General features: G+C 34.2%; 3 protein-coding genes, 1 non-coding gene and 1 pseudogene across 5 annotated transcripts; 3 read left to right on the plus strand and 2 right to left on the minus strand.

Annotated features, from left to right (window-relative positions):
- The first annotated feature begins 499 nt into the window (after positions 1-499).
- Positions 500-6626, plus strand: LOC145004266 (Leucine-rich repeat protein kinase family protein). 2 transcript variants are annotated; one of them, XM_078963159.1, is made up of 11 exons: positions 500-1051; positions 1156-1288; positions 1773-1844; positions 2177-2320; positions 2428-2499; positions 2842-2901; positions 3276-3346; positions 3589-3735; positions 4546-4884; positions 5574-5965; positions 6092-6626. In XM_078963159.1, exons 1-11 carry the CDS (start codon positions 916-918, stop codon positions 6413-6415), a joined length of 1890 nt encoding a protein of 629 aa, XP_078819285.1. In that variant the 5' UTR covers positions 500-915; the 3' UTR covers positions 6416-6626. The 2 variants fall into 2 exon arrangements, with proteins under 2 accessions (XP_078819285.1, XP_078819286.1); XM_078963160.1 differs by lacking the exon at positions 3589-3735.
- Positions 6627-7884: 1258 nt separating this feature from the next.
- Positions 7885-7957, plus strand: TRNAE-CUC (transfer RNA glutamic acid (anticodon CUC)). The gene has a single exon. It is a non-coding gene; the product is annotated as a tRNA-Glu (tRNA).
- A 64-nt stretch (positions 7958-8021) lies between these two features.
- Positions 8022-9485, plus strand: LOC145005234 (large ribosomal subunit protein uL5). Its single transcript, XM_078964296.1, has 5 exons — positions 8022-8137; positions 8245-8352; positions 8446-8488; positions 8839-9034; positions 9113-9485. The coding sequence occupies exons 1-5, from the start codon at positions 8135-8137 to the stop codon at positions 9309-9311; spliced, it is 549 nt and encodes a 182-aa protein (XP_078820422.1). The 5' UTR covers positions 8022-8134; the 3' UTR covers positions 9312-9485.
- A 4972-nt stretch (positions 9486-14457) lies between these two features.
- On the minus strand, positions 14458-15940 carry LOC145006753 (uncharacterized). Its single transcript, XM_078965807.1, has 3 exons — positions 15807-15940; positions 14855-15371; positions 14458-14613 (listed from the first exon to the last, which is right to left on the minus strand). Exons 1-3 carry the CDS (start codon positions 15938-15940, stop codon positions 14458-14460), a joined length of 807 nt encoding a protein of 268 aa, XP_078821933.1.
- A 10379-nt stretch (positions 15941-26319) lies between these two features.
- On the minus strand, positions 26320-27699 carry LOC145003984 (receptor-like protein 51 pseudogene; annotated as a pseudogene).
- Between the last annotated feature and the right edge of the window lie 169 nt (positions 27700-27868).

Genomic DNA, 27868 nt, shown 5'->3' on the forward strand with positions numbered 1-27868 from the left:
ACCTTCTAATTAGATGAATTCCCTTATTTATTAGTTTATTATTATTATTATTATTATTATTATTATTTAGAGTTTACACATTTGAAATGCACAAAAATAACATTAGGTACCATTTAAAACAAAATGCAATAGTTTGTTTTCTAATAATGACATTATCTTTAACATTTAGTCACTATTTTCCAAATAATTCATTAATCAACATAACCTGCGATACCTTATTATAATAGTCATTTATAAACTATTGAAAAAAAAATTAATTGCAAACTGTATATAAAAATACTTATTACTAAAAATATACATAAAATAAAGTAGGCTACCTTAGGGTGGCCACATATTTTTGGTGTTGTAAATAATTAAATAAACTTTTGTTATTGGATCTCTAGATTCTTTCTACTTTATTTAGATATTAATAAAAAATAAATATTTTTTACAAGATAAAACAGAAATCTGCAAATCAGTGTCAGCAAGAATACAGCCCTGATAGTCAACTAATCGGTAATTTGTCACTTGACTGTATGCAGATGCCAGATGGACAAGGGAACCATCTGTGTCATTTTCCAAATCTCAATCTTCTCCATTTTTTCTATTAAACTTTGAAAATTGATTCCCCCAATTTTCCATACATCACTCCCAATGCTCATAACCTCTCATTAATTTATTCATTTCAATACTATCAACATTAGAAACCACCTGCAACAAGTTAAAATTTTATCATTTTAGTTACTCGAGGAGCTTCGATTCCAACAAGATTAAACAAAAAACACAACATTTTGTCTTCAGAACTGTAGAAACCAACCTCATTCCAATTTTAACTCAAGTGTCCCTTTATTTTAGGTTTTTTTGCAAGAAATCTTTCTAGGTATCGCGTGTTTGCAGTGAAAGATCTAAAGGGCCTTGTTTTTTGGGGAAAATTTTATGCGGGTTTTGTCGGAATCAATCGTAGTTAACAGAATGAAGTTTGTCATTATGCTGGTGGTTTTGTTTAGGGTTTCTATTTCAATGGTGGGTGCTTCGGATAGCCTTCTTTCTCCAAAGGGCGTCAACTATGAAGGTAAACCTTTTAGTACATTGCAGAAAGAAAAGATTAAACTTTTGTTGAAAAAAATGTGGTTTTCTGATTCGATTAACCTTATTTATGAAATGTTTATTTGATAGTGGCTGCATTGATGTCTATGAAGAATAAAATGATCGATGAATATCATGTTCTTGATGGATGGGACATCAATTCTGTCGATCCTTGTACTTGGAACATGGTCGCTTGTTCTTCTGAGGGTTTTGTAATTTCTCTGTTAGTATATAAGTTTCCCACTTTTTAACCTTAATCTTTATTTAATCTAAAGCATTCCCTTTGTTACAACTTTTAAGTCAAATCTAGCTTCCATTATCAATTCTTTTGAATTGGCAACCATTTATTTAGGCTTTTTAGTGCAAGAAGACCATTATTTCAACCCAAAAAGAAGAGACCCCATTATGATGTTTTGTCCAAATTCACTTATTTGTCTTTTTATTTTAATTTTCTCCGAACTCTTGAACACAAATTTATCCAAACACTTTACTTCCTCTAAATTGTCAAAACAAAAAAAAAGTCCATTTTTGGCATGTGTCATGGTTCATTATTATTATATTGAATATCGATTTTAAAGTTTGAATGTCGCCTTTTGAATCCCAACTATTCAAAAATTGACTCCAAATTTGAAACAAAGGGAACACATTTATATTTTATGTAAGTTAACTTTTTTTTTTTTAATATGTTTTCTGCTAATGCTTTGTAGTGAAATGGCTAGTACTGGATTGGGGGGAACAATATCACCAAATATTGGGAATTTGGCACATCTTCATACATTGTGAGTTTATTAGAAAATCTTTCATGTCTTTTATTTATATCAGGATATTTTCATTTTAATAGGCTATCTATGTTTTGATCATGTTTGTAAAATCTCATTCAAGAGATATCCATATACAACACATGTTATAGTTATAGTTTTAGCATCCGAATTTTGATAATACTCTATACCATGAAAAGTGTTAGATACTTAGATTTCCTTTTGGGGGAAAAAGTTCAAGGTGCAATTACCTATTTGCCCATTTTCCGTTATTACTATCTATTTGTGTTTTTGTTTGTGATCCAAAAGATTCCTTTATTTTGTCATTGTTTGACAAATGAATTTTTATATAGGTTACTACAAAACAATGCATTATCTGGTTCAATTCCAGCTGAAATTGGAAAACTTAGAGAATTAGAAACTCTTGATTTATCAAGTAATGAGTTTGTAGGCGAAATCCCAAGTTCATTGGGATCCTTGACTCGTTTAAGTTATCTGTAAGTTTTTAACAAGTTTCAACTCATTGTTTTCTCATTTTTAAAAAATATATTTCAACCTTTGATTATTATATCTCATATAATAATTTGATTTTATATGTTTTCAGGAGGCTCAACAAAAACAAGTTGTCAGGGGATATTCCTGGACCTGTGGCAAACCTCACAGGTCTTTCATTCTTGTATGTCATTCATCATTTGCCTTTCTTTTGTTTGATTTGACATTTGAAAGAAGGGTAAAACCGTAAAATGCAACATATAGCTATGTACTTTCATTTCCTTTTTATTACAACTTTGTAGTTCTGGTTGTTTTTTTTTTCTTATTAAGGAATTGTACTAGGAAAAAATGAAAGTAGTGAAAATTGTTATGTATTTAAAATACAATGTTGTAATAGGAAAAAATGAAAGTAGGAAGATATTATAAAGAGATGAATGGAAGTAATGAAAAAATTAACATTATGAATAATTTGGAACTTTTTTTGAAGCAGGAATTAAATCACTAAATTCTAATAATTTGTTTTCAGGGATGTGTCATTCAATAATCTCAGTGGTGCTTCTCCAAAAATAAGAGCTAAAGACTACAAGTAAGGTTTTTTACTTTTTATTGGAAATTGGAAATATATAAAGCGTAATGTACTTTCACCATTTTATCGATTTATCCATTGAACTATTGTTTTATTAATGGTTATTACAATAACAATTTAGTGTCTAAATTGATAAAAAAGTATTAGTTTAGTGGCTAAATGAATACAATTGTGAACGTAAATTATTTTGCAATTGTAAATTTTTTGAAAGAGTTACGAAAACTTCCAATGATTTTCTCATAATAAAGATTAGAAATATAGTCTTTATGAAATTCGTTAATAAGTAATTGAACATATGATTCGTGTTACTTTTAAAATTTTGCATGCATAACGTTTTTGGCACAAATATTTAATATGAATAATTGGTAATGCAGGATTACAGGGAACAATTATCTTTGCACTTCATCCTCATTAAATTGTATCAATGTCCCCAAAGTGGCTAATGGTAACTTTTTCTATTTTTCTTTTTCTTCCCATTAAGTGTTTTCTAGATAATGATTTTTAAAATATATCCAAGCATATGACAAACTACTTTTATTAATTTGTTATTTCTACATTAAGTCAAAAAAAGATACACCAATATAATGTTTTGTAGTTTTGTGATTGTTGATATGGTTTTTTCTTTAATCATTTATATGATCTATGTCTTATATATATACCAATAATTTTTTTGTTTCACTTTCTTAGAAGCTAATTCAAACAAGAAAATAAACAACAAGCACCATTGGATTGTGTCTGTTATGGTGGGAGTTAGTTGCACATTTGTGATTTCTATTATGCTTCTTGTTTGTGGGGTCCACTGGTATCGATCTCGCCTTATATGTACATCTTATGGTATATTTTTTTTCTACAAACAATTCGTCTTTCCTTAATGATCCATTTATAATTTATTTGTGTATTGTGGCATCCTAATTTCATTCTTCTATTTCTTATCAAGGCATTTTACTTTTAAAGCTTCAATAAGAAGAAATGAAAGCATGATGCTATAATATTAATAAGAGTAAATTACACAAATGGTTCCTATAGTTTGGGGTAATTTGCGCACTTGGTCCCTAACTTATTTTTTTTTAACTCAGAAGATCTGTATAATTTGTTTTTGTTACGTTCTTGGTCCAAATTGGTTTGTTTTTGTTATGCGATTGGTCTTTGTCCTACCTAAAAAGACTATTATTTAAATAGATCCCTATAGTTTGTTATGCACTTGGTCCCTAACTTATTTTTTTAACTCAGAAGGCCCCTATAGTTTGTTTTTGTTACGTTCTTGGTCCTAACTGTTTGTTTTTGTTATGTATTTGGTCCGTGTCTTACCTAAAAGACTATTATTTAAATAGGGAAAATGGTAGGATAGGTAAGGTAAGGTAAGGTGATGGGGTTGGGGTTGGGGTCTGTTTATTTAAATAAATTAAAAAATCAAGGGTAAAATAGTCTTTTTAGGTAAGATAGGGACTAAACGTTTAACAAAAACAAACAGTAGAGACCTTCCAAGTTAAAAATATAAGTTAGGGACCAAGAGCATACATTACCTTAAACCATAGGGACCATTTGTGTAATTTACTCTATTCATAAACAAATCAATGAAACTATATGTTGGGATTTCTTGAATTTTGATTTTTAACATAATACTAACAAATCAAACATTTGCAGTGCAACAAGATTATGAATTTAATGTGGGGCATTTGAAAAGATTTACATTTCGTGAATTGCAAGTGGCAACAGGGAATTTTAGTTCCAAGAATATTTTAGGACAAGGGGGATTTGGAGTGGTTTACAAAGGGTGTCTTGTAAATAAGACTTTGGTGGCTGTGAAAAGACTAAAAGACCCTAATCTCTCGGGTGAAGTGCAATTTCAGACTGAACTTGAGATGATAAGCTTGGCATTACATAGGAATCTTTTACGTCTTTATGGGTTTTGTTTGACTTCGGATGAAAGATTACTTGTTTACCCTTATATGCCTAATGGAAGTGTTGCAGATCGATTGAGAGGTATCTAACCTAATAATCCCTTTGTCTCTTGTTCACTTTCCATATTAAGATGTCAATTTTAACGACTTTGAAATCCAAAACTTTTTGTTTTACATTCTTGACACCTTTGTGAAAGTTATATTGCATCTCATATGGTTTAATGTGGTCACCTTTTTTGTACAAAATGAAAATAACTTTTTTATAAACTTGATGTATAGAACTTGTGTATTTGACTCTTAAAAGTCAACTGTAAGGAAAAAAGGGAGTAAAACATAAAGTTGTATCTCGTCTTTTAATGATTTTCCTTGATTTTCTGTTTTTCGATGAGAAACCTAATAAGTTGGGAATTCGAAACTAATAAGATTCTTTATTTATCTTTCTCAATGTCTTTAAGCTAAAATTGGGATGTTTTTTAGGTTTTTGATGAAACTCAATAATGAAAAGTTGTAAATTTGACTCTCAAAAGTCAACTGTCAGAGAAAAGAGTAAAAGCATAGTTATTTTCGTTATATATTTCAAGTTCTTTTAATTTTCGTCATTAAAATCGCAATTGATAACTATTGTCGAGCAATTTTTCTTCATAAAGCTGTTTACAAAATTGTTTGTCCAAAGCGTATTGTATTGTTGTCGATCTCTCAAATGATTTATAAACATGGATTTAGTCCTTTCTTATACGTTTTTTACTAAATTTCATAAACTTCGATCTACAGACTGTGGTCATGAAAGGCCAATTTTGGATTGGAGTCGACGGATGCATATTGCACTTGGAGCTGCAAGGGGACTTGTGTATTTACATGAACAATGTAATCCGAAGATAATCCATAGAGATGTAAAAGCTGCAAATATTTTGTTAGATGAGAATTTTGAAGCCGTTGTTGGTGATTTTGGTCTCGCTAAGTTGTTAGATCCCCGCGATTCACACGTCACAACTGCTGTTCGTGGTACTGTGGGCCACATCGCACCGGAATATCTCTCCACTGGACAATCTTCGGAAAAAACAGATGTTTTTGGATTTGGGATTCTTTTGTTGGAACTTATAACGGGTCAAAAGGCATTAGATGCAGGAAATGGTCAACTTCAAAAGGGAATGATTCTTGATTTGGTATGCAATCTCCTCTTCTATTATATTTTTTACTCATTAAGCTATTATTTCTTTATTTATTTTGATTAAGATGCTGAACTATTATTATCATTCTCATAAAAAACTTGGTTTATTTGACTTTTATAGGTTAGAACTTTATATGAAGAAAAACGACTACAAGTATTAATAGATCGAGATCTTCATGGTTGTTATGACAAAGAAGAGCTCAATGAGGCTGTAAAACTTGCTCTTATTTGCACTATTGCACAACCAAATTCTAGACCAAAAATGTCACAAGTTATGAAGGTTCTAGAAGGTATCACGGGTCAACCGGTCAATTTGGAAGACACACAAACGGGACCCACACAACAATGTGAGGGAACGAGTTTTAGCTTTTTCAAAAATCATAGTGATGCTCATGAAGGGTCTTCGTTTATAATTGAAGCAATGGAGCTATCGGGACCTAGGTGACGGATTTTGAATTAGTTGTGGTGTAATTGTGAATATTTAAAGTTTAGGGGTTCTGGCTTTAGAAAGTTTTTGTAAAGAGATGTAGCCATAGGTTTTGTAGTCAAGGATGATGACATGGCTTAGACATTTTGAGTACCTATATGAAATATTGTAGGATTTTGAAAATTTGTACTTGGTATATATATGTTTAGTTCTTGGAGTTATTCGGAAATTTACATTTACCCCTTTCACTTGTATTTATGTCATTAAGGTTATTGAGTTTTCTTTGTTGCTGTTACTATACTTTGCAAAAAGTAAGGGGTTGTTTGTTTTTTTTGTGAAGAGTTGCGCAACCACTTTTGTCTGCGCCGCACAGACAATGCGCAGACGTATGCCTTCGCAGAGTGTTTGTTTTTTGGAAGTGCGCAGATCAAAAAACGTCTGCACGAGGTCTTCCTGGCGCAGATTTGGGCCACTGTCTTCAAAGGTCTTCAGACATCATTTTAACTAAAAAAAAAAAAAAACCACCTGTTTTTTTTTCTTTCTTTTTTTTGCTGAAAATGCATTTTTAATCTTTATGACATGAAATTAAGTTTGAAAAATTAATTTATTTCAACAGTTGCAGATGTTAAAAACAAACAGTTTTTTTATTGCAGACTGCAGATATTTGGTCCACCTCTTCTGCCGTAGAAGCTTGCAGATGTGATCCGCAGACTGCAGACATTTTGCCTTCAAAAAAACAAATAGCACCTAAGTGATTGGATCATAGTATTTATCAGATGATGAAGATTTCTTGAATTGTTCTAGATATAACAAATGAACCCAAATGAACTTGAGTTGTGAAGTTAAAGTTTTAACTACATTTTATAGCATAGGAGTCTCTTTGATGCAAACTTGAACTTAATTCAAATGCCTGCATAACTTGAAAATATCCGTCAACACTATGCTTGCTAGTCATCAAACAAGTTTGATATGAGGTTTAAAGAAAAATCTATCAAAACTATGTTTGATAAACAAGTTCAATTTTAACTTGGCTCAATTTGATAAGAATAAACACAACTTGATTAATTACTTAATATTTAACACATATATGCTAGTCCATCATATTTTCTTTTACATTTTACACTTTTTCCACTAATACATTCCATTTTAATTCATATAGGGTTGATGTTTTATATATAGAGATCTTATGCAAGGATAACGCTAAGATAACTGTTATTTAAAATTAAAAAAAAAAAATAACATCTTTTGAATTTTACTTCTGCTAAAGATCTTCTACAGAACCAGTCTCTCAACTTTATATTGGTGCTATCGACAATCCTACCTTCCTCTCACCCTATTAGTATGGGGTTGGGTTAATGCTGATATTGAGGAAAAACAATAACTTTTTTGTAGTATAGTTGCTTCAAACGCAGTGATAAAAAATACCATTTATCATTTTATTAAACATAATATAATTATTTAAAAACGTTACGAAAACTAGTCATAAATCCGTTGTAGTCTAGTTGGTTAGGATACTCGGCTCTCACCCGAGAGACCCGGGTTCAAGTCCCGGCAACGGAATTACTTTTTGCAAGTCCTCTAATTTCAGGGGCAAAAATGTCATTTTGTTTTCAACATTCTGTGGAACGAAACCCTAACAGGCCTTAAGTTTCTAATAAAACCCTTTTCATCTCCCTTCGCCCTCATTTCTGCTCTTACATCGACACCCCTGCGCCGCCGCACTCTTCCGCAACTACAATGGTAAAACGTCCTTTCAAACGCCGGTTTATATTTTTTTTGTTAGTTATGATATGATCCGAACTCTTTTTTGTTCATATGATAATTACGTTGAATGAAATGTGTTTTAGGCGTCAGAGAGGAAGCTAGCTAATCCAATGAGGGAGATTAAGGTTCAGAAACTGGTTCTGAACATCTCCGTTGGTGAAAGTGGTGATCGTCTCACTCGTGCTGCTAAGGTCGAATGCTTCTCCCAATCTCTCTGTCTAAATCTGTTCGTATTCTCGTTGCTGTAATCGTTTACTGATTTAGTTCTTATTTTTCGTGATTAGGTTTTGGAGCAACTCAGTGGCCAATCCCCCGTCTTTTCCAAGGGTAAGCTATACTTTATCATCTCTCCATTGTATACGTTTTGGCTCCAAAAAAGACCTTTTGTTCATCCCACTAGTTGTGCGTTTGCCATTTTATGTTCAATTTTACAAGAAACTGACAATAGAAGCACCACAATAACATTGTTTTAGTTACAATCAACATACTTTTGTAGACTGAACCTTCGTTTTAATCCGTTCGCTTTTGTCAAATTAAAGGAGCAACCTTTTTTGCATCAGAAATGAAATAAGGAATACATAATGTTGCTTTGATTGTTTCATGATTCAGTCACTTATTTGCAATCATAGACTTGGATTTGATTTCTTGCGTTCATGATTTTGGTGTTTATGATACAGCAAGGTACACTGTGAGGTCTTTTGGGATCAGGCGTAATGAAAAGATTGCTTGCTATGTAACTGTTAGAGGAGACAAAGCAATGCAGCTATTGGAGAGTGGATTGAAGGTTAAGGAATATGAACTGTTGAGGCGCAATTTCAGTGACACTGGTTGCTTTGGATTTGGTATCCAGGAGCACATTGATCTTGGTATCAAGTAAGTCATTGTTTGAAATTCCCTTTTCATAAAGAATGTACATGTCAATTTTGAACCCTTTATTTTGTGAAATTGCAGATACGATCCTTCAACTGGAATCTATGGAATGGATTTCTTTGTGGTTCTTGAAAGGCCAGGATACCGTGTGGGAAGACGCCGTAGGTGCAAGGCGCGTGTTGGGATCCAACACAGAGTTACAAAGGATGATGCAATGAAGTGGTTTCAGGTTAAGTATGAAGGAGTTATCCTCAACAAATCCCAACAAATTGGAGCATAAGAGATTTTCTTATATCCATTTTGTCTTTTTTCAATCTGACTAGTTATGGTGTTGTTTTTTATTTGTTTATGTTATGGTAGTGGGTGTTTTAGGCAGGAGGTTATGCAATTCCCTTCCGTTTTGCTCAAATGTTTTCTATAAGATTCTTGAGATAATGTTTTTGTTTTGGTATCATTTACAGAAAATTTGCACTGTTTGACAGTTTTTCCATTTGAAAATTTGTAAACAAAAGGTCCAAAATAGTTTTAGTCTTGGAGCTCTTGGTAATGATGCTAATGTTTGGAACTTAGTTAAGTACATTAAAGGTTAACATGGTGATCAAGGTGTATATTGAACATGAAAATCAACCTTGTTAACATATTTCATGTCTCCAAATGATAAGCCCATAATGGTCATTGAAGAATTAACAAAAGTTTTTGATAAACTCTTATAAGAACAAAAATATATGAAAGATATCAAGACAATTGTCACCATCATTTAAAAGAAGAATCCATAAACCAAAAGAGGATAGGGAGTCACTTAATATTAGTGGACGAGGGCATGAAGGAGTTCAAATGGAAAATGTTACATTGAATGATGTGCCTACTGCCTAACAACCTAGTGGTTTGTGAAACGGGGGATTGTCATGAGAAGGAAGTAGAACACTGAAATATTGATGCAAATGGTTATGTACTAATAGATATTTTTCAAAAAAGTGATAAAGTAGAATGGGAGCTTGATCCTCAAATCGAAAAAGAATTGCTACAAGAATTCGAGTTTGATCCTTTTTTGGAAATAAAGACTGATAACAAGACAACACATCATAGTACAGTGAATAATGATGAAGAAGAAGAGTAAGAAGAGTATAGTTATATGATTTTCTTGTGTATGAAGAGAACGAAGTAGATGACATGGTCGATTTTAGAATAAGTATTGATAAAGTTCATAGGGAATGGTTGGAACATTGTAACCTACAATGTCTGAGTTTTATAAAACCCTTGTTATGATTGCTGTTTTTGGATGCTGACTATTTAGATTTGTAATTTGGGTTACACTTAAACATGGCATGCTTGTTGTGGTAATACATATGGTTGTGGTTAGACTGGAGGGTGTGGTGCCACCGAAACTGCACTCCCTCCCCTGCCACATAAGCGTCATGTCATTTTTTACCACTCAAGTGTCGTTTCTTGCCACACCAAGGGAGTGGTGCCAGACAATTTTTTTTAAACTATTTTAATTTAATAAAACTTCTATTTAATAAAAAACATAATTTTTCATTACTTGAAAATTAAAAAAAAAAACATTACACTGCTTTACAAAAAAAAAAAAAAAAAAAACACGAAAACCACACACATGACATTTAAATAATCCTAGAAACTTAAAAACACAAATAAAATAACTAAAGCAAACTACATAAAGTTGTTCTCCGAGAACTAGTATTCGGGATCATCCGGTGGATCCAAATTAAGGTTAATGTTTTGAACCCTGCAAATGTGTTCCACCAAGTCATTGCGAAGACTGTGAAATGTTTCAGTGCAATGTATATCTGTTCTCCTGTTTATATACTCTTCGCCACCAATTTCTATTGGTTGTGTCTGTGGTATGGTTTGTTCCTCCTCAAACGCACATATCACTCTTCCTTCGTCTTCAATAATCATGTTATGCAATATAAGACATGTATACTTGATTTCTTGAAGTTTTTCCTCGCCTAAATAAGTTGCTGGTTTTTTCAATATGAACCACCGTTTCTTCAGAGCTCCAAAATCACGCTCAACATCCATCCTAGCTCTTTCTTGAGCTCTCTTGAATTTCTTTCGTCTAGAACCATATGGAGCTGTAAACAATTTAACAAACACAACATACTCAGGATAGATTCCATCGACCAGATAATAACCATACTTATATGACATTCCACACACTTGAAAGAAGAATCTGGTGCAGATCCATCGCATATGTTGTTAAATATTGGTGAACGATTAAGAACGTTGATGTCGTTAATCGAACCAGGAAAACCAAAACAAACATGCCAAATCCACATATCTTGTGATGCAACTGCTTCAAGTATGACCGTTGGGTGACCATGATCACCTCGGGTAAATTGCCCATGATATGATGTAGGATAATTTTCCCATGCCCAATGGAGACAATCTAAGCTTCCTAGCATTCCAGGAAACCCATGCACAGTAGCATGATGAGCTTGCAATTGCAGGATGTCATTACGTGTAGGCTTACGTAAGTATTTTGGACCATAAAACTGAATCACAGTTTTGCAGAAAAAATGGAGACTATCTCGTGTGATCCTAGCAGACATCCTAAAACTTTTGTCTAACGCATCAGACAGAATGCCATATGCTAACTGACGAAGTGTGGCCGTGCATTTTTGTAAGGGAGTGAAACCGGGTGTACCTCTAGCATCGTAGCGTTGTTGGAAAAAATTGCACTCCCTCGTTACATGTTCAACTATACGTTCGAATAAACATTTGAGCATTCTGAAGTGCCTACGAAAATAATACCCTTGATAAGTGGCATTCTCTGCCAAATAGTATTGCACCAAACGTTGGTTTGCTTCTTCACGATTTATGCAAATATATCTTCGTGTTCTCCGTAGAGAACTTGTAGCTGCGTTGTTACATACAACGTTGTATGTTTGTTCCGCCATTTGAACACACACAATAGCGGTATCAAAAATAGTCTGAAATTCTTCAGACGATGAAGAAGATGATATTTTTGAGAGAGTGGTGATTTTTAAATTTTTTTTTTTGAGAGAAAGAAGAGATTGCGTTGTGAAAAATGAAATTAAGTTGATATGTATATATAGGAAAGAAAAAGCAAAAAAAAAAAAATACCCAACAACCCAACCCATTCAACGGTCAAAGCATCACCCACCAATCACCAAACACGATACTAGAGGACCGCACTGCGGCCAAGACCGCACCAGATTGCGGCCTGGGGCGGTGTTCTCGGTTGACGTGGCACAAACCGCGGTCCCAGACCGCGCCCACACCTTTCAGCCTTATAACATTCAATATTTTGCATTTGGCGGTTTTTTATAACATGCATATGTTGTTAACGGTGTTGGCGTTGAACATAATGTCATATGTTTTTCTTTTTCATATGTTGTTGAACATATATATTATGGTAATGGTGTTTACATATTTCCAAACAATAGATTACAAGTTTCACATTATCATCATCATGATGTATGTATGTGTATGTATTAATTATGGTAGTGGTCTATAACATTGTCATTATTATCTATCAACATTACCTTATTATGTATATACTAGATTATGATCTACGTTAAACGCAAGGGAACAAATAAAAAAAATACAAATATATATATATATATATATATATATATATATATATATATATATATATATATATATGTTCCAGAATAATTATAAAAAAAATTAGGGCTATTGGTATTATTATAATTTATAAAAATACACTGAAATCGATGTGTGTGTGTGTGTGTGTATATATATATATATATATATATATATATATATATATATATATATATAATCGTTGAAGGATCTCTTTGTAGACAACATTTTTTGTTTTATTATTTAAACGACCTTCATCGTCACGTATGACTACATTCAAATCTTTTTTACTTGTGACATCAAAAACAATTACATATAGCTGGCCATGTGTGAAAACGGGTCTACACAAGTATAATCCAATATTTAACAATATACTTTCAAAATACATTGTTATTTTATGGTTATATTAATAAATTTAGTATAAGCTGACTTTAAATAATATTCATTATTCTCTCTTTTTAAACAAGTTACATATGAAACACAATAAATAGAGCATGATCATAAAAGTCTAACTCTCAATACGAACAAATAGGATATCTATCTAAACAAAGACAAGAACCAAATAAACCTTGCTAATCTAATGATCGGATAATCACCAAATCCTTTACTCACCCTCAAGTTGACACATGGAGATTTCGAATGTTCAACTTGACAAGTAATGACTGTAACCTGTCGGTACCAAGAGGCTTGGTAAAAAAATCCGCCAGCTGAGCTTGACTAGTGACACAAACGTGAACTATTTATTTAGACTCCACTCTCTCCCGAACGAAAAAACAATCCATTTCAACGTGTTTAGTGCATTTATGAAACACCGAGTTATGTGCAATATGACGAGCATACTCATTATCGCACAAGAGAGGTGTGAGCTTATCAATGCGAACTCCATGTTCAGAAAGCAACCATCGAACCCATAATATTTCATTGACTGCAGTCGCCATGGCACAATACTCTGCTACTGCGGAAGACTGGGACACCACTGATTGCTTGCGAGATTTCCATGACACCGGTGCACCACCCAACATTAAAAGATAACCAATTCTAGAACGCCTTGAGAAGGAACAACCTAACCAGTCGGAGTCATTGTAAGCAATCAACTCCGGCTGACCTTCCTTTGGAAGAAGAATCCCTTACCCTAAAGTAGTTTTAAGATAACGCAAAACCCTCAAAGCTGCATTCCAATGATTTTGACGAGGATCAAATACGAATTGGCTTAAAACATTAACTGAATATGTAATATCCAGCCGGGTTGCTTGCAAATAAAGTAGTCTTCCAACCAATCGCCTATACTAATTAGCATCAAATTTCTCTTCTTTATCACTTTTGTTTAGTTTGAGATTTTGTTCCATTGGGAACTTGCTTAGACGACACCCAAGCATACCAACATAATCTAGAATGCCAATGGTGTACTTCCGTTGACTAAGTACTAGACGTTCTTGTATGCATGACACTTCGATCCCCAAGAAATACGTGAGACCGACAAGGTCTTTGATGCTGGATTGAGTATGGAGACTCAATTTGGTACTCTCAATCTTCTTAGAATCATTACCTACAATGATCACATCATCAACATATATCAAGGCTGCCACAAACACTTCTTTATTTTGATAAATAAACAATGAGTGATCCGCATGTGATTGATGGAAATCAAGTTCTCGCAACACTGAGGCGAACTTGTGATTCCAGTTCCTACTAGCCTGCTTCAAGCCATAAAACGATTTCTTCAAGTTGTAAACTTGCGTGTCACCTTTTTTTCCAAAACCTTGAGGAATCTTCTTGTACACATCTTCTTCATGGTCACCATGTAAGAATGCATTATTCATGTCTAACTAACGTATGATCTAATTATTTTTGACCGCCATGGTTAGTAAAATTTTGACAGTGATGAGTTTAGCAATAGGGGCGAAAGTGTCATGATCGTCCACACCTTCAATTTGTGTGTATCCTTTCGCGACAAGCCTTGCTTTGTAGCGTTCTATCTCTTCGTTTGGTTTGAACTTGATTTTGTATACCCATTTAGATTCAATGGCACGTTTACCTGGTGGTAATTCGATAAGTATCCAAGTCTTATTTTCTTCTAAATCACTTATTTCTCTAACCATTGCATCTCACCATATTTTATCTTTAGTTGCATGCTTAAAACACTTTGGCTCATAGTGTGTGACTATGGCTGCTAAAAACGCTTTATAAGACTTATAATTTTTTTTTATAAGAGATATAAGAGGAGAGGGGGTGTACCATAGAAACATATCGATCGGAGACGGGCAACATGTGATTGATCGATGGGGGTAATTCAACCTTATAGTCACTAAATCGAAGAGGTTGTGTTCGAGGTCGTGTAGCCCTCGTAGTATGGACATCTACAGATTCAACGTGCATGGCAGAGTTATTTTCACTGCTAGGGTTGGTGTTCATGGGAGATGCTCCATTACTATCCACATCAGAAGTAGGTGTCACCTCTTGGTCAATGGTGACATTATCGTGAGAATCTATATGGGATACAACTTCACCACATGGAGCCATATAAGTCTCGCTTGTATTATTGTCTAATTCAAAAAGTTCGGCTTGTTGCACACTGTCATTTATTAAATCGGATCCCATTGGAAATCGATCTTCTAGAAAGTGAACATCCCTAGAAGTGATTATTTTTCTATTTTCTAAATCATATATTCGATATCCTTTTGTACCTTGAGGGTACCCAACAAACAAACCTGGCTTGCCCCTAGCCTCAAACTTGTCACCCTTTGCATATGTACTGTAACATTCCGTTTAAAATAATATAATTAAATAATAAATTCGGAACCCCTAGATGTAATTTTTAATTATTATTTTATTCTATTATAGCCCAAAATCAAATAATAATTAGCGGGGTGTTGATTTCGGGGAGCCAAATGACAAGATTTGAATATTCGGGGGTTAAAGTGTAATTTCGGGATTTATTTTGCAAAGGATTTTAGAAGTTAGGGGGTGTTTGGTATTATTTGGACTTAATATGAAATGATTTTGGAGGGCTGGAGCTAAAATGGTAAATTATGTACCTAAGTTGAAAAGAACTTGTTATGGAGGGGCCATTCGGTAACATTCGAACTTAAGTTGAAAGAAAAGAGAGAAAGAGGGACCATTACTATCATTATGGGTCGGAGTTTGAAGGGGTCGGGTATATAGTCGTCCACTACCCCGTAACCCTAACCCAAATCCCTTCACACCAGCCGCCACCCTCACCTCACCCACCTCCGGTGCCAATCTTCTCTTTCTCCATTTCTTCTTCTTGCTGTTCGTCACTGCCGCTACCGGGTTTGGTTGTGCCGCCACTGCTATCTCCATTGTGGAGGTCAGAGACCACGAAGTCAAGCTGTAACCGATGCTGACACCGCATCAGTCGGAGACCATAGGAGCGAGTCGTACAAGTTGATGTTGCTGTTCTCGGTTAGAGGTCACACACTTATCCTTCTTTGTCTCTTTTTCTGTCGTATGTTACTGCCATTGCTCTAACTGCCAGAAGCCGCCATGAGGGTGGCTGAGTTTGTATGTGCGTACTTCATAGATGGGACTCGTGTTTCGCGTGTACAGGTTGTTGCTTCATTGTGATGTGATTATGGGTGCTCGTTTGGCCAGAAAAACCCGAGAAAAACCACCATGGCTGTCACCAATGACGATGCTGTTGCCGGCCGACCGCTGCTGTTGCTCGCCATTTCGTGCCACCACGTCCGTCGTACGCCACCAGGTGGGTGGTTAGGTTCCTTTTATGAAAAGAATATGTGTCAATGTGTGTGGCTAGTTGGTCGGAAATCACAAGAGGACCACCACCACCATGAGGTGGTGGCTAGCACCTTGGACCACCGCCTGTCGCCAAAGAGTGGTTGTGTGTGTGTGTGTTTTTTTTATGCGTGTGTATTTGGATATTGTTGTAAAATGTACTATATGGCAGGAATAATCAAAGAAAACAACCCGTCACCGCCGTTGACCACCACTACCCGAGGTGGTAGTGGGTGGTGCCCGACTTGTTCAAACCTAATGGACCCAATGAAGCCCTAATTGACCTAAAAGCATAACCATGTAACTAATAGGCTAGTATTTGGGTTAGAAAACCCTAATGTCAAGAAACCCTAATTTTGGGGATTTGATCGAGACCCACACTGGAATTATTTATAAGACTAAAATGTTAATTAATAATCATTTGCAATTAACCTAAGGCAATATTGGAAATAATGTATTAATTCCTTAATGGGTTAAGTAGGAACACTTAACCCTAATCGTCATTTCATGTGAAAACCCTAATTTCACTCGGGCCTTGAGTTGAGCCTTTCTGTTGGGCTTTGGTGATTGGGCTACTGATGGGCTATCCAACAATAAGTAAATGGACTAAAATATTTGGATGGGATTTAGGGTAAGGACCATGTGAGGGTTTGGGCCCAATTTGGAAAATTAGGCCATAAATGGGCCATCACTAGGCCTTGAGGATTATGAGAGGTTGGACCAACTGAAATGCCAAATATTTGGGCTGGACTAAATGGTTGGGCCTTAGGGTAAGACCATGTAAAGGTTGAGCCTTTACATGGGTTAAGTAGGAACACTTAACCCTAATCGTCATTTCATGTGAAAACCCTAATTTCACTCGGGCCTTGAGTTGAGCCTTTCTGTTGGGCTTTGGTGATTGGGTTACTGATGGGCTATCCAACAACAAGTAAATGGACTAAAATATTTGGATGGGATTTAGGGTAAGGCCCATGTGAGGGTTTGGGCCCAATTTGGAAAATTAGGCCATAAATGGGCCATCACTAGGCCTTGAGGATTATGAGAGGTTGGACCAATTGAAATGCCAAATATTTGGGCTGGACTAAATGGTTGGGCCTTAGGGTAAGACCATGTAAAGGTTGGGCCTAATTTGGAAAATTGGGTCATATGTTGGGCTTTGGCCTATTACTTGACTATTAGGCCTTTGGAGTGTGAGTTGGACCTTGGGCTTGGAACCCAATTATTAATTGGGTAGTGTTTGATGTTGACAGTTCGGGAATTTATCATCCAGCAGTTGGAGTTTTATATGGGGGACTTCAACAGTGTGAGGTGGGTTGTCCCCACTATACTAATAGGGTCGAAGACATCAATGTCGGCCCTCTTCGGATTTGTATCCGGGTTTATTGCGTGATATGATTTATGATTAGTATCCTGGGTGTAGGATTATTAGTGGTTGTCGAGGCCAAAAAAATAAATAACCCGGAATCTTTTACACTAAAATAGTGTATAATGGTAAAGGGGTCAAATCCACGGAGATTGATTCAATTTTATAACTCTATGATAATCTTGTTGTACAAACACTTGTAAAACTAAAATAAAAATAAAATTTGGGGATTTTGATCTTTTGAGATGTTTAAAAGAAAACTAGAACTGCACTAAGATTTAAAAACACAAATCAACAAAAGAAAAGTTTGATGTAAAATTAATAAAAGAAAGATGGTTGACTTTGGACTTTCATCATTTGAACGTTTGGTTAAATAATCATGAGAACACCAAGGTGCAATACTTGTATTTACAATCTAACTTGGTAATAGCAATTTATAAGCATAACTTGCCTCAACTCTTCTTTTGTATTAAAATGACTAGAGAAGCTCATATCACATTTCCTAAATCAAAGTTACAAAACTAATGAAGCATGTAATTCGTGAAAATCAATTAGCATTAGCCTTTAAGAGTCACTAAATCCAAAGAGTAATCTATTGCTTTCATTACCACTATGGAGAAAATATTTTCTTAGTCTAAATGAAATGAAAACAAACATTTAAACTAATTGTTGCTTGTTAAATTGAAGACCCATTACTTAGCCAAGAATTTAACCAACAAAAATAACGTTTACATATCAATATTAATGACTAGAGATATATAAACATGAAGGAAGTTTTTTTTATAGAAAATATAATCATATATATTCAACATAAGTTCATGGAGTTCTTCAAAATAACCAAAACATTCAAGAAATTACATCAAAGGCAACCAAATATGAGTCTAGCCAAGCATGGCCAAGATGAAAGAAATGCAAAGTAGATTAGTGATACCAAACATTGTTCAAGATGCAAGTTGGAAAAAAAATTGCTCCAAGCTTCTAAATCTTCCAATCTTCTAGAGAGCAAAAGTGTTTGTTCCTCCAAGTCTCTCCCCCTTTTCTTCCTCAAAAAACCTGTAAATAGGTGTAAAAATTCGAATCTAAAAGTCCCCCAAAAGCATTCCACCAACCTTCCCAAAATAGAGTCAAAAAGTCAAAAATTCGGATTGTTCACAGTGCGATCCACGCGGACCATTTGTAAGTCCACGCGGACCGCGTGGATTTTGCTGAATGGGCTTTTTGGCCCATTTGATTGGCCTCTAGATTACTCTTCTCATCCATGGTCCAGCCCATTTGTGCAAGTTCTTGATAGCCCAATTATGCCTTCCAAACTCTTCCAAGATGCTCCAATACTCCTTTAATTTTCTATAGCTCGAATTCTCGTCGTCCCACCCGAAATTTAAGTCTGACACGGTTCTTGCTTATATTAACACCAAGCCCAATTGCACCACTTCAAGTTCATGAACAAATTGCAAGCCTCCAACAATCCCGCACTCCTTCTAAACCTCTAATAACAAATAGTCTTCGATAAATCCTTCAAATAAGCTCAAAAGACTGGAAAGCACCCGGTAAAGGAGAAAAATAACAAAAAGAGAAAATATGCATGAAGATTAACTAAAATGAAATGGTTTTAACTAAAAATAAACTATGAAAAGAAGTAATAAAAACGAAACTATCAGTTATGCTATATTAGTAATCTCTTTGATCGGTATCCTGGTTATATGATGGTTGTTATGTTAGTGATCGGTTAGATCGGTATCCTGGTTATAGGATGGTTGCTATGATAGTGATCGGTTAGATCAATATCCTAGTTATAGGATGGTTGCCATGTTAGTGATGTAACGCCCGCAGATCCGGGCTAGTCAATTTAGAGGCAATAGGGGTCAAAAATGACTTTTCAACAAAAGATTATTTAGAATGAATAGTCCTAACCAAGTTTTAGAATATGTCACAAGGTTTACGTACATATAAAGAACGCCAAAATCCGAGTTATAACGAAGAAGTTATGGCCCGCCGAAGTTTTACGGCAAAACCGGCACGGCACCGGAAGACGTAAATAGTGAATTTATGATAGAAGACTTTTTAGCCTTAGCAATCTAAACAAAAGTCGTAGAATATGTTAAACTAAGAGCGTCGATAAAAAGAACGCCCAAATCTGACTTCGTATGAGGAAGTTATGATTTTTCTAAGATTCGGCTTAGTAGTGTACAACCCGAAACTCGAATTTTAGTTCGAGCGGTTTTTGGCTTACGTGAAATAAATGAGAGTTGAAGATCTCATTAATAGGAACTCAACGGTAAAAGGACAGACGAAAACGGAGTCCGTATGAAGGAGTTACGAATTCTTCGCGGTCATTTAACAGTCTAAACGCCTCGTACTGTTAAATTTAAGATCGGTCGAGAATTAGCCAACGGAATCAAAATGAAAGTTGTAGATATTATTTTTACCTACGCGTGGATATAAAGAACGTTAAAAACGGAGGTCGTATGTGAAAGTTACGGATTTTAGAAGTCGGAAGTGTGTTGTGCGAAAATGGGTGATGTGGCACAATCTTGGCCATTGCTTTCTCCCCAAGTCTTGCCACTAGATGGTGACATGTGGCACCAAGTTCAGCCATTTTCACCCTATAAATACCACCTCTCCCACCCTCATTTTCTTCACACCTTTCCCATTCTTTCTTCTCTTTACTCTCTCTCTAGAACCTCTCTCTAGCCCCAAAATCCCCCGAAAAGCCTAGGGAACCTCCCTAGCACAAGGCGGAAGCCCCGGAGTGCTCGAAGGCTCCGAGAAGAAGAGCTTTTCGGCTCGGAAACGCTGCTCCAAGCAAAGCCTGGTTTTCTATAAAACCCGCTGTAAGTGAGCTACGCCTACACTATTTTTAATATAGTTTTTATTTAATTATATTAACGTTATTAAGAACATATAATAAATACTTGGGCTATTATTATGGGTTATATAAGTATTTTTTTTAACGCTTATATAATAGTAATAATAGCTAGAATATTAATTAGCCTCGGCGAATAATAGACTAAAATCTATTGGTGATAATACTAGGTTTCGTAGAAGGAAATTATTTTAAAGTAAACGAAGCGCTATCCGAGTACCGAGTCACCACCTTCTCAGGTGAGTGCATAGTCCCTTTCATGAACATGATTTTAATACAAGTATTGATTTAAATATTAATTATATGTTTATGTGCGAGTTAATTGATGTTGCTTGAAATTCGTGTTAAAGAACATACCTGATTATATTTGATAATTTAGGATAAAGAGTAGACCTAAATTAAATATGAGGAATATTGGGTAGTATATTCTTACGAGTACAAGTGAGTTAAACTCAGAGAATAGAAGTTAGTATATGTCACTTATCCGGGAGTATGGATTAGACATAGTCATTGTCCCTAGTCCAAGAATATGGATTAGGCATAATCATTCGTTAATCCGAGAGTATGGATTAGCTATTGTCCCTAATCCGAGAGTATGGATTAGGCATAATCATTCATCTTTAATCCGAGAGTATGGATTAGTCATTCGTCCCTAGTCCGGGAGTATGGATTTGGTAAATTCGTTCATTTCTGATCCGAGAGTATGGAGTAGGTAAAACGACTAATCTTAGGTCCGAGAGTATGGATAGCCTCGTTGCGAGGATCGACGGGGTGGGATAAGAGTTGTTTATATATATATGTATGGTGAAATTGTATATTTTGTGAATTTTAAACTATATATATGGTATAACATTGTGGGATTGAAATCCCTATGTGCTCACCAGGTTTCCTAACCTGACCCACTCAGTTTATTTATATCACAGGTGTTGATATGAAGTGACATTACACTGAGAGATTTAAAGAGATTTAGACCACTAGTGTGAATAATTGTAAGTTTTGTTTATGCTTATGTTCCTGTATTAACGATGACATCCCAAACGTTTTAAAATGAAATAAATACGTTTCTTCGAAAATGTTTTAATAACGTATTTACCATGTTTTTCTGGGAACAAATTCCGCAACCTTTTTATAAAATGAAGTACTCTGATTTTTATAAAGCATAAACAAAATCGGTCTTTTCTGGCCGTGATTTTGGGGATGTCACAAGTGACCTGTTAGATTTATATGACTATCTGTACATGCTAGCTAGCATATGATATCTATGTGCGCATGTTTGTTTGATTGGGGGTTGGGGTTAACGTGGTCATGCTTTGTGCTTAGACCAACATACACAGGGCAGATTGGATAGACTGCAGACCCAGGAGGGCATACTAGCTAGCATATGATATCTCTTTATTCCTATTATACCCTTATCCTCCATTTTCCATTCAATATCACCTTATATTTATCTTAACAAATTATTTGAGTTCTATATCAAGATTGCAATCCCTATAATTCAACCAACAATTTAAGATATTATATACAATAAAAAACAGTAACCAGGTTGAGATAATCAAACAAACAAAAATAGTAGCAGCTCACGATTTTGATCTATGTTTAAATTAAATTAATAATTACCCTTCTGATGAACATTATACATACTAAATTAATGATTTACACGATTTTGATCTATGTTTAAATTAAATTAATAATTACCCTTCTGATGAACATTATACATACTAAATTAATGATTTACCCTTCGGATAAAAAATGGAAGTATCATGCTAAGCAAATACATAAAAAAAAATTGATTACCATGAATAGGAAAATGGGTAGGGGTGCATTTGTCATTCCATCAAAGTACTTTATTATAATGTGTTTTAACTGGTTTCCATCGAAGTACATTATTTTTTTTTTCTGGATTAAGGGTACGTCATATCTTTTCCTGTTAAAAGTTTCAGAAAAGTAGCTAACCGATTTCATGTAATTTGTGACAAAGAGAATCGAAATATATGAATACATATATTTGATACAACAACAAAAAAAATAGTCGAGAAAAAATATAAAAAGCGAAAAGATGTATTAACCTTCTAGTGCACAACAACAAATGTTTGAAGCAGAGAATGATGATGGAAGTTATAAGCAATAAGAATGATGTTGTAGGAGAAGGTTTGAAGAAAAACAACAATTGAAAATAAATGAGTCACAGATTCAAAGATGAACCATATATGTATGTGATAATTTGAATATGATTTTTTGGTATTAATAGTTGGCTAATAAAAATGGATTTTATATTAATAGTTTACTAATATAAACGGATTTATATTAAAGGTTAATATTTAATGCCTTAACAGAAATGATTTTTAGCAATATGTTTTTAAAGTTGACAATATTAAAACATTTATAACCGGAAATTCAAGATTTGAAATATGAGAAACTTTTATTGGAATTAAATACATTCTATTTGGAAAAGATGATGTCAGCAATTTAATCTAAGGATGAAAAACATAGGATTAAAATATCATCAATGGCCTAGATTATTTAAGAAGATGTAATAAGGTTTCTGTTTTAATATATATTAAAAATATGTCTAAAACATTACCAAAATTTCCATTTCTATAATATTGTGGTATAACCATAATAGATTGACATGAACAATGCATATAGGTTAATTCATCAAAATAAGTATATCAAAAAAACCTCATCACTATCATAACACCAAACCAACGAAAGAAAATCCATGAAAGTAATAGAAACTATACAAATCGACAATTATACGATATTTAACCATAATTCCATGTTAGAAAAAAACAAGATAAAAGAAAATCCAACTAGCAAGTAAAGTTCCATATTTTTAACATCAACCTCCAAATCCTTTATCGATAACTTCAGAGTTTTGATGTTCGTAGACCAAGTATAATAGCCTTAGTACGAGATCATATTGGTGGGCCAAACTATCCCATGAAGACACATTTTGAATCCTTTCCGTAATGGCAAAACATAATTAGGGAGATAATTTGAAAGTAATAGATTTGATTGATAGATGAAGTGATTGTAAATGTATCGTCATATTTGATTGATAAATGAATTGATTGAACTTGTATCTCCTCCCTGAATTCAATGAAGTCCATGTTAGAAATAGGGAAAGAACAGATTGCTTGGATTTTCTGAAAGTCGTGATTCATTATCAAATTGAAGTATTTCGATGGTACAGATCGAACACTCAATTAGATGAAATTCAGAGAACGAAATCTGAGAATGTATATATATAAATGTTCTTCAAGATGTACCAGAAAAATGAACAAAAAACGACTATATCAATCATGTCTGAAAACTGTTACTAGCCAGTTACAAAATATCATAAAAACCTAGCAAACCTGTCATTAAACGGATATTAGGGACCCAGCTCCCAGGGGGCTGCCCCCGGACACCTGTTCATTTAGAGGCTTCGTCCTTAAATAACAATGTACTTTGAATCTTAAAAAATTTGAACAAATGTACACTCCTACATCATCCTAACTTGTTCAATATTTAACAAGATCACTTTGATCAACAAATTTAATTCTATTACACTTAAATAATATTGATGATATAAAATCACCAACGGTCCACGATGTGCACACCACAACTACATTTCCACAGAAACAAAAACATCATCGTTGTTTTATGAGAACTTCATAAAATAGTTGTTGTGGAAGAAAGTTTGCTTAAATAATAACCATATATTGCAATTTGGTACCATCCCTTGTTGGGCACATGGGGTGTAAAAAACGAAGGGTGGTTAATGACAATCAATTTTAGAGACCAATTCCATACTGAAGCCCTAAAATAAGGACAATTTTTTGCAAGTTGAAACTATTTTTTGATCTTTAACCAAAGAAAAATACAAACCACAAGGATAATTTTTGCAGCTTCTCTAATATAAGAACTAGGTTTTAGAGTTTATGACACTTGCCTTGCAAATTGTAATAAGTCTTTTTCGCATATGGAAATTTGTATGAATTCTTAGATGATGAGGATCATTAGAACTAATGTTGGAGTTCATATACGCTCTTTGTATAGAGTTGCATCACTATGTTGATGTTATATATACGTTGATATTAATCACGGATACTATGTAACTAGTGATGATAAAAGTTTAAAATTTAAAACAGTACGCAAACATCTTTATATCTATGTATGTTATGATAAAAATATAAAAGTAAATCCTTTGTAAAATAAACAATATATTTTCGATCTTTTTACAGCAAAGTAGAGTATACTATAAGAAAAAGACGATTAAAAAGCATTTAAAGTAATGATGAAGACCATAATTCCATCAACCACACAACATCACTCTGTTTCCCACTCACCCAATAAAATTAAAAAAAATTAATCTCCAGTTGAATATGTTAATTCATAAAAATATTTAATTGGTAGACGAACTAATTAATAAAAAAGAATATTGGAAAATAATATTGTTTCAAGCTAACCATTTATTTTTATAAACTGATTATTGAATTTCTATAGACGCACAACAAACTCTTTAACTACATATCTATTCAAATTCTATACTTTTCATTGTACATGTAACGACTAACGTCCGTGTTAACATAATCATCCATTCCAATGTTTGGTAACCGGTTTTGCCGGTAGTTCTCAATATAAATAGATAAAAAGCCAAACTTAAAGGCTATAATTAAATAGACTTTATTGATTAAAATAGAAAGTCTAAATAATTTAAAATTTAAAGATATCAAAACCCTGTTTTTAAAATTAGTTACGGTATTTTACTAAAGCAATTCACGTTATTTGTGTTATAGGAATACAACGTTTTTGAATTGTATTATACTTTTGATGAGGTTCTAACTGTTGCTTAATCTTCTCTCAGTTGTCACTTATCGTATAATATTCACTATGATTTTAATTAATTAAATCTAATTGTTTGATATATTTATTAAAATATATCAATAAATACTTTGTTTAAACTATATATCAAATAAAACATGTCACCATAGATGATTGTCATTATGTAATGTTCACACACACATGAAATCATCGTTTATATTACCATCAAATTGCAATTGAATTCGAACTCACCATTGGTGGCATATAATCTTATACCTATTTAGGGCATCCACAATACATTAAATTCTTATTCTTTAATGGATACTCTATAAAGTTCAATGAATTATCACATTATCTTTCTTTACCATACCACTTTATCATTTATTTTTCTGCAATACATTGAATTCCACAAAGTTCAATATACTGATACAAAATGTAATTTATAATAGATATTTAAAAATTATTTTTTTTTTCTTATTGAAGAGTTCAATGACCAATGAACTCCACATCGATCAACAATAGAGTTTCATTATATAAACTTGTCATGTCATTCAACACTTCCATTGAACTCACCATTGTGGACACAAAAAAATTTATACCATTATAATGTTGATACATACATGAAACTTGTAAGTTAATTTTTTATTTTAAAGACAAAATTTCTTTAATAAACTTGTAAAATATGTTTTTAAATGTCTCTTATAGAAAATACATTATTAAATAGAAATTGACTGAAAGTACGTTTGATTAATTAAAATCAATTGAAAAATTACAATTTACCTTTCATTAAACTACATTAACATAATATATATATATATATATATATATATATATATATATATATATATATATATATATATATATATATATATATATATATATATATATATATATATAACGATTTGGAGCTCCAATTGCAAATTGAACAAAACAAATGTGCTCCAAAATCTAAAAATGAATCTAACACTTAAATAACAAAATCAAGAAAATTAAAAGGAAAACCATGGCCGAAAGCCCAATTGCTACACCAAGAAGCACCTTGCTTGGCCCCCTATTAACATGCACTTGATTCTTCTTTTCTGTATCATCATCGCCGCCATCACCCTCATCACCACCACCACGGACTAAATCACTCACCGATGACGACGGCTCTTTGAACGCCGGTGGGGGCAAAATGGGCATTCCATGTTTATCACAAGTAGCAATCCCAAGATTCATTTCCGCCGAAATAGTTGAATGATTGTAACACAAATCATCATTTCCACCAATCTTGAACACATCTAATCTCTTGATAAACGATGTATCAAACGGCAAAACTCCATGGAAATGATTGTTTTCAAGATTCAAATACTTTAGTTCCTTCATTTCTGAGATGAACTCAGGGATCGCTCCATTGAGTTGATTCGAACTCAGATCTAAATGAACTAACCCGGGTATGGAGGACATGGATCCGGGTATGGGACCAGATATCGAGTTCGATGATAAAGAAACATTTTGAAGGGAAATTAAGCCACCGAATGAATTTGGTATAACTCCAATGAGATTATTTGATGAAAAGTTTAAGACTTTAAGGTTTTTCAGGAGAGTTAATGATGTGGGTATTGCGCCTTTGAGTTTGTTTTTGGAGAAGTCGATGTAGGTTAGATTTGGATTCCAATCTTTTGGGAGATATCCAATGAGATGTGTGTTGGAGAGTATTATAGAGTTTAAAGATTTCATGTTGGAGGTGATAATGTGGATACCGGAGGCTTTGATGGGGTCTCCGGAGATGTATAGATGGGTGAGGTTGTGGAAGCGGCTGAGAAAGACGCCAGTTAGGCGTTGGAGGGAGTTGATGGAGGTGAAAGAATGGAGGTTAGTGGAGAGAGAGGTGGGGAAGTGGACGACTGGGATGTGACAGTTGAGGAAAGTGAGGGAGGTGAGGGTGGATAGCGAGGAGAGGAGGGTGGTGGAGAGGTGGAAGTCGGAGGAGCAGCTGGTGAGGCGGAGGGAGAGGAGGTGGCGGAATGGGGTGGCGGTGTCGCAGGAGAATTGAGAGCAGAAACCGTGGGTGGTTGGGATGTGGAGGAATTGAAGGGCTCTTAGTTGTTGTGGGTCAAGGGTGGCGGAAGTGGAAGAAGACGATGGAGATTGAGCTGGAACGGTGTCTGTGGTGGCTGGTGGCGGAGTGGGGACGGTGGCTGTGGGGTATAGGATTAGGAGGAGGACGAGGAGGAAGGTGATGGTGGTTGTGGAAGCTCTCATTGTTGGATTCTTTTTCTCGAGTGTAGTGAACTAGTGATTTGAAGATGAGTGATTTTAAGGTTTGCAAAGAGTATATGCGAAGGAAGAGAACTGTAGTAAAATTACATATATACCCATAACATTTCTACCAAACGAAGGAGTTGATTTTAATTGTTATTGCTTATTGGAAGAAATATATTAACCTTTTTAATCATCAACAAACATAATTATAAACTGAGAA

Source organism: Lactuca saligna, chromosome 7 (assembly GCF_052625555.1).
Source record: "Lactuca saligna cultivar CGN05327 chromosome 7, ASM5262555v1, whole genome shotgun sequence".
Lineage (NCBI taxonomy): Eukaryota > Viridiplantae > Streptophyta > Magnoliopsida > Asterales > Asteraceae > Lactuca > Lactuca saligna.